General features: G+C 36.3%; 1 protein-coding gene across 1 annotated transcript; it reads left to right on the top strand.

Moving 5' to 3' along the window:
• On the top strand, positions 4,886–8,109 carry LOC109335277 (F-box/kelch-repeat protein At1g51550-like). The gene is made up of 3 exons (XM_019571410.1): positions 4,886–5,455; positions 6,446–7,090; positions 7,675–8,109. Exons 1-3 carry the CDS (start codon positions 5,014–5,016, stop codon positions 7,992–7,994), a joined length of 1,407 nt encoding a protein of 468 aa, XP_019426955.1. The 5' UTR covers positions 4,886–5,013; the 3' UTR covers positions 7,995–8,109.

Genomic DNA, 8,397 nt, shown 5'->3' on the forward strand with positions numbered 1-8,397 from the left:
TTTTCTATTGTTTTTTTTTGTGGCAACCGTGTCTTATTTGGGCCACATTATCTTAGAAAAAGGAGTCCAACCAGATCCAGAGAAAATATTACCAGTGGTAAATTGGCCACAACCTCGTTCACTCACGACACTCCGAGGTTTTTTTGGGTCTCACCGACTTCTATCGCAAATTTGTCAAAGCCTATGTCACACTCGTTGCTCCTCTCACTGATTTATTAAAACAGAGTTTTACATGGAGTACAGATGTCGAGTCGGCTTTTACAAATCTAAAACAAGATATGACTACCACCCCAATGTTATGGCTTCCTGATTTCTCCATTATCTTTGACGTGGAAACAAATGTGTCGGCTACTACCATTGGCGCCATGCTATCCCAAGATGGTCACCCACTTGCATTCTTCAGTAAAAAGATGTCCACTTGTATGCATCATGTATCGGCTTATGTCCGTGAGATGTTCGACATCACTGAATTTGTCAAAAAATGGCATTAGTATCTGATTGGGAGGAGATTCAACATATACTCAGATAAACAAAGTTTAAAATATTTGATGACCCAAGGCTTTCATACCCCAGAACAACAGAAATGGGCAACTAAACTAATAGGGTTTGAATATGACATCAAATATCGTACTGGTACCTCAAATCGGGTGGCTGATGCTCTTTCTCGGTGCCATCAAACTGAGACACCACTCTTCTCAGCAATCTCTTCTCCCTTTCCACAGGTTCTAGACAGACTCCGCAACTACTATGCTTTCCCAGAAGAACAAAAACTCTTGCAAAACCATGAAACAGATCAGAAATGGAATGACAAATTTCAAAAAAAAATCAAGGAACGCTATTCTACAATCGAAAAATATTTATACCTGATATTGACCGTTTGCGCCATGATTTGATGCAATAATTCCATGACACCCCCATGGCAGACCATTCTGGGTGGAAGCTAACATTATGCCGCCTCACTACCTCCTTCTACTGGCCTGGGGTTGCAAAGGATGTTAAGGCCCATATCCGTCATTGCTCAGCCTGCCAATACAATAAATATATGCCAAAGAAATATCAAGGGTTACTACAACCATTGAAAATTCCATAAAAGGTGTGGGAGGATTTATCAATGGACTTCATTACTCATTTACCTCCTTCTCATGGGCACACTATCATCTGGGTGGTTGTGGATAGATTGACCAAGTATGCTCACTACATCGCCTTGCCAACTAAGTTCACGACTGAGACCTTGGTTCGCTGATTCCTTAGTGGCATCTGCGAACTGCATGGCATATCCAAAACCATTGTCTCGGATCGAGACCCGATTTTCATTAGTACTTTCTGGAAAGAAATTTTAAACTTTTGGGCACAAAACTAGTTTACAACACTGCTTACCATCCACAGTCTAATGGCCAAACTGAGGTTGTGAACCACACACTCCAAACTTATCTTCGATGCTTCACGAGTAATCATCCGAAGAAGTGGATTTTACACCTTGCTATGGTCGAATACTAGTATAATACAAGCAAACATTCAGCCACTAACATGTCCCCATTTGAGGCTCTGTATGGTCGACCTCTGCCTTCTGTTTGGGATTATGTTCCATTCTAAGCCACAGCTCCGAACATCGATGAGTTCCTGCGAGATAGAACAACCCTGTTGAGTATTCTCAAACAAAATCTAAGACATGTTCAACAAAGAATGAAGGCTCATACAAATAGTGGGAGACAAGATGTTACCTTTAACGTGGATGAGTGGGTTCTCCTGCGCCTCCACCTTTATCGGCAACACTCGGTGTTCCATCGAGGGTCACACAAGCTCAGTCATAGATACTATGGACCTTTCAAAGTGCTTCGTCGAGTTGGTTTTGTTGCTCATGAGTTGGCCCTGTCGGCTACCAATTGGATCCATCCAGTGTTCCATGTTTCACTCCTAAAGAAATTTTTTTGGTAGCCCAAGGACTGCATCACAACAATACCACTGAAGTTGTGTTCGAGTGACGAACCTACAATGACTTCCAACCGGAACCAACATCAGCAAGGGAAGGTCGAGCCCAACACTCTTTGTGAAAAAAGAAAGTGGGAGGGTAGCAAATAATGACCCCACGAAGATGAAGATGCAAGAAAGGGTACAAGAAAAAAAAGAAGCACACAAGAGTGAGAAGTACTTGAATGAAACCATAAAGCCACTTAACTCCACAACTTTTCAAACAGTTCAATATTCACTCTTGGATTCGGGTTCTATATTTGCACTATTGAAACAAATGTCAGTTGCCTCAATTAAATTTCCATTGCCAACTGACAAAAAGGAATTAATGGCAATTGACCATACATTTCCTTCACCATGTGAATTTCAGTCCAAATGTATTGTATCTGCCTTGGACCAGCATCAAAGAATAAATTGCATTGCCCAAGGCCTGACCCCCACTGCTGCAATTTCAAACTGTGCACTGACTACACAGTCTCCCACACGGTTTCAAGTGGGATCGTTGGATAAATAAAAAAATTTGGCTCCAAAATATTCACAACAATTGATTCATCCATTACTGGAAGACAGTTGGCTTCCTCATGCAAATTCCAATGGACATCCACGGTTTTACAAGAATAGTGGTGTAAAAATTAATGCACCAAATTTATCCTCTTCTAACTCTATATACATGGCTAAAAAAACAGATTCAAAGGTCTATAACCTTGAGGACAAGGTTAATGTTCAAGATAGGGTAATGATAGGAGCCCAAATATAGATGTTGAGGGAGAATATCCACAAAGGCCCACCTGAGACAAAAAAGACCCAATTGGCTAAAAGATTATGTTTAGAGTTTTATTTTTAATTCTGCAGTATGTAATTAAATCAAATGGGCCAAATTACTAAGAGCTCGTGGAACTTTCTTTCAGTACCCTAATTTCCTATTGTTAGTATTTAACATAAAAGTTGCCATGGAGAAGGCACAATGAGTTATCTGCACAACAAAGTTTATTTTCCTAGTTTTCTTAACTAATTTTGTAGTCTGTAAGTTCTGGTGCTAAGTCATTCCATATCATAGACTCTAAGGGTATTTCATCACCCTATATGGGTAAGGAGCTAATTCCTTTTGGGGGTGTAGTTGTCTCGCCCAAAAAGTGTCACTCCAAGAAATCGAACTTTTGACATTTTAATCTTTCTAAAAATCTAGAGTGCCTTGTATCAATTGTGATAAAGTTAAACCCCCTTCTTCCATCTTACTTTTAGCCATATAATCTCATACAAGTGTGAATGTAGAAATATAAGGCACACATTGTCCTTACTATCTGATTTCACATCAAGATTAATCTCTCCAACTCAATTGGCACTAGCTACAAGGATTATTTGTCCCACAATTTTTCTGTTTCCCTGTCCCGGATCAATCAAACATTATAAAATAATATTAAAATATTAATTTCTCTTTTTATAATTTTTCTTTTTAAATGAATGAAGCTCTATGATTGGCTTGGTACACCAAGTGGGACATGAATGAGGACATGTGATCCCCATCCCTCTATAAAACCCAAAAATTCATTGGCCTTTTGGTTTCTTTTAATTGCTACTTTTCTCTTCTTTGAACATCAATTAATTCAACCTGTCCTGAAATATTAAAGAAATTTTTTTGACCATGTTACGAGTTTATAAAAAAAATTAAAACTTGATAGGTTAGAAGTCATTTATAGAAATCAACCTTACCAATATTTTTACCCAACCACTTCATAAAATTAATTTATAAAAACTTGCATGACACAAATATGGCTATCTTGGATGTCTATTATATATATATATTATCACATTTTTTATAAGAGGAGGGGTAAGCCCAAGAAAAGAAACTACACAACAAAGAAACACTAGCATGGTCCTATAACTTGGCATTGGGAACTTTATGAGGATAATAAGTCATAAATGGGGGATGAGAATATAGTGTTGGAGGACAGAACTTTGAGTTGTTAATATCATGGTTCTTGTCTCTCTAGCTGGCATTTCCTAGAAAGTGTGTTACATATGCAACTCTGAATATACTTATTAGAGGTTTTAATATCTACTAGTACAGAAGAAGTTATTAAGCTCTATATGTATAAATCAAGTAATTTTAAATCCCATTTTATGGATAACATAACATAACTTGAACTACTTCTTGTATTACCTTTTCTGATTGATACAAAATTATTATCTAGTGATGAGTATTATCTACTGGGTAGTTGAGTGTATATTTGATGCATATGTTATCAAATATTATCTGAAAATTGACATGTTAAAGCTAGCTCTATTGGATAGATTCAAAGATTCTTGAAATCAGTTTGATTTTCTAGCTAACTTGGTAGTTTGATGCCCCATTCTATGATTTGTCTTTACACTGTACAAGGTATATTAATTGAAACATTCCACCTAAAATATAAAGCAAAGAAATGACAATCTTAAATTCATCATCATAAGGTACAGGTTTACAATAATACGTAACAGCAAAAACAAATAAAAATTAAAAGCAGAGAGAAGGAATATGCAGTATGTGTCATATGTGAATATTTTACTTCTCTAGGCTTAAAATTTAAAGTCCTACCAACTTCAAATACAGCTTGTAAATAAAGTATACATTATCAGTGTAAAGTAGTTTTACACTAGTCATGAATGATATTTTCATATATTAGTATAGCTTTTTCCCTTGATTATTACAGGAAAACCATATAATCATGACATGGAATGTAGGAGAACAAGAGTACATAAAGAAGCCAAATCAAGTTGAAACAAAGGCAAGGCTCATTATTTCATAAAGAAGACAAATAAAATGGGCACCCCACTTTTCTGTCCACTATCTATCTCTTTCCACTGCAACAAAATTTACCATTTCCATCCACACACATCGTGTATATATATATATATATATATGACAATTACCCCACAGAAACAACAAAGCTAAATTTTATCATTTTGCCACTTACCATTTAATTATCTCACTCAGCATGAATGAATGAACAAACCCCTTCTTTCTCATATAACAACCTTTTATAGTTCCAATAACCATAGCCATAGATGATCTTAACAAAAAGAAACATGGAAGAGGGTAGTGGTAGTGTGAACCACTATTATGGTGGAACATCATCATCACCAATAACCAATATAGCTCAAGACCATCTCTTAACTATTCTCCTTCTTCTCCCTATAGATGCAATCCTTTCCCTATCCATGACTTGCAAGAGATTCAAAGATATCATCACTTCTTCTGACACACTTTGGAAATCTTTGTCAAGTAGGGACTTTGGTTCCACTTGTGTTGATGCACTTTTGTACAAGTATATGCATCAAATCTCATGGATGAGGTTATACAAGAAAACTTATCAACTAGATTCTGTTTGCTGCCATAGATTGTTTGACACACATGGTGGTGATTTGGATTTACCTAGTGCTAGAGCCTCTCACTCTCTCAACTTTGTCTCTAACTGTTTGGTCATGTTTGGTGGTGGTTGTGAAGGAGGTCTGTTTATCTTTCCTTCCTCTTAATATACAAATTTTCAGATATTATAGTATTTTGGTTCTTTTTCTTGTGTCATGCATCTTCAAAAGTTATTGACATGGTTCTGGTTTCAGAGAGGTGGTTATTGTTAATATTAAATTAATCTCATCTTATGTGTTCCTGTTTGAAAATTATTGGACCAGACCACGATCGGGAGCCTCCAACTATCAGGGAGTTCCATAGGAAGAGCAAAGAGCCACAAGTGAGACACCACGTCTTGAACCAAAACCTTAAGGCAATGATTCCATGGGTCTTTTTCAACCTTTTCACTCATCCGCTCATATTCAATGTGGGGCTTCTTGGGTAAACCCAACAAAAATAAATAAAATAGTTAGATAAAAATAAAGGCAAATCTGCCTATATGGCAGAATCAGAATGGTGTGCCAAAAACAAGGAAGGACTAGATGTTTAAAGAATGAAAACTGTACTGATGTAAAGTGGTGTAACTAAAAATCTCCCTGTTAAGAAATTGAGAAAAAGAGACAAGTCCTTTCTCCACAAGAAAGGGAAGTGAATGGAAAATTATTAAAACTTGATATTTTGCTATATGTATTGAAAAAATGTTTGCCATACACCCTTAATGGATATGTAAGAAGGTATTGGGAAGAGATTGTGACATGAATGCTTTCTTTCTATTTCTCTTGACTTAATAGCCTTAGTTATCTTCTAATATCTATGTTCTGTGCTTTGTTTATACATTTTTTGCTTAGAAACAAGGACTCTTAATGCAGCATTATGGCATGAATGCTTCCCTTCTATTTATCTTGACTAACTTCACACCTTCTAATAGATATGTTCTGTCTTTTGTTTTATACATTTTTTGCTTAGGAACAAGGACCCTTTAATGTAGCATTATGACATAAATACTTACTTTATATTTCCGAGTCTTGACCAACTTCATACCTTCTAATATCTATGTTGTGTGATTTGTTTTGTACATTTTTTGTTTAGGACGACATCGTGATGACACATGGGTGGCATACATTGGTAACGATTTCGAGAAAACGTTGAAATGGAAGACAGTAAACTCAGGCATACCAAGTGGGAGATTTGGTCATACATGTGTAGAAATGAGTGATTTCCTTGTTCTATTTGGAGGAATAAATGACAATGGTAACAGGCAAAATGATACATGGGTAGGACAAGTCACACACAATGAAAAAAATGGCATTACATTCTCATGGAAAATGCTTGATGTTGGTGCTATTGCTCCACCCTCAAGAGGGGCTCATGCTGCATCTAGTATTGATGACAAGAGAATAGTGGTCCATGGTGGGATAGGTCTTCATGGCCTCCGGTTCGGGGACACATGGCTCTTGGAGGTGTCTGAAAATCTCTGCTTTGGAACATGGCATGAGATTGTAAGTCATCCTTCTCCTCCGCCGCGCTCTGGACACACATTGACTTGCATTGGTAGAAGTAAAACAATCCTATTTGGAGGGAGAGGCTTGGGTTATGAGATTCTTGATGATGTTTGGTTATTGGATACATGCCAAAGTTATCTGAAATGGACTCAAATAGTTTATGATTTGAGAAATATACCAGATGGTGTTTCACTTCCTAGAGTTGGTCACTCAGCCACAATGGTTTTAGGAGGTAATCGTCCTATCTCATTATATTTTTATTATATCTTAGGATTTGTTATGTTAATCCATCTTAGAGTTTATGTCATTATCAGTAATTATGTTAGGATTCCGTTTATCTGTTGTTGTTGGTCTATATAAGCATGATCTAACCTATTCTTATGGCTATGTTTGACAAAACTAGTTATGCCTATGAGATTGTAGTTCATAGTTGTGAAGCTACCTAAAAATTATCAGATTGTAGCTAAAACTTATAGTTATGTAGCTATCTGATTGAATTAGAGTTGTTCGACAAAGCTAGCTATGCAACTAGTTGAAATTAGTTAAATGACTTGGAAGATGTAATATTATATTTTGTTGGAGGGTAAAATTTTGTCATTTTACCGAATTACATGGCTAAAGCAAGACTAAGTTGATAGTTTTCAAAAGCTACAATCACCATTTACGAAAGCTACAATTATACAAGCTTTTTGACTAAGTTGATATGCTTCAAATTTGTCATGCAAAACAGATACTTTGTACTTTTGATACACTATGATATACCAAGAAAATGCATAAGCTTATTCACATAGCCTTTTGTTTCTATATTTTGAACAGGTAGATTGCTTATATATGGAGGAGAAGACTCATCTAGACATAGGAAGGATGATTTTTGGATTCTGGACATTAGTCCTATCCAATCCATTACTATGCATTCAACCACATTGAGCTCAAAGAGAGTTTCCACAAAAATGTGGAAAAGGTGGAGATCAAATGGATATGAACCGAAAAGGAGATCCTTTCATCGCGCCTGCACGGACCCTTCGGGGCGTTATCTGTATGTATTTGGTGGGATGGTGGATGGTTTTCTTCAACCTGCTGAACCCTCTGGACTCAGGTTTGATGGGGAGCTTTTTCTTGTTGAGCTTGTGCTTTAGCTCTAAGGAAGACTAATGAGGCAATAGCTTGGATATCATGTATGTGCTTTTTCTTGAGACTATTATGTGCAGTATGTACCATTATTTAGTGTCATTTGCTGCTATTATTATTGTATTTTCTATTGTATATAGCATCAATTGATTAGTCTTAATTAATCTTAGCTTATAACTTTTTTAAATTCTTAAAACAAACTACAATGGTAAAATCAATGTGTTCAATTAAATGCCAAATGCTTATTATGTACTTTTTCTTTTGACAGCCACAATTCTTTGATGTGGATACTCTTCCTTATCTTTAATTTTATTCAACTCTTTGAACCAAGAAAGCGTTGGTCTAGTGATGTATTGGTGTAAGGTCTTGCTAGATCTTCAGAATGACCAAAAGATTAAGGGTTCCATTCCT

The sequence above is a fragment of the Lupinus angustifolius genome, chromosome LG02, assembly GCF_001865875.1.
Source record: "Lupinus angustifolius cultivar Tanjil chromosome LG02, LupAngTanjil_v1.0, whole genome shotgun sequence".
Taxonomy (NCBI): domain Eukaryota; kingdom Viridiplantae; phylum Streptophyta; class Magnoliopsida; order Fabales; family Fabaceae; genus Lupinus; species Lupinus angustifolius.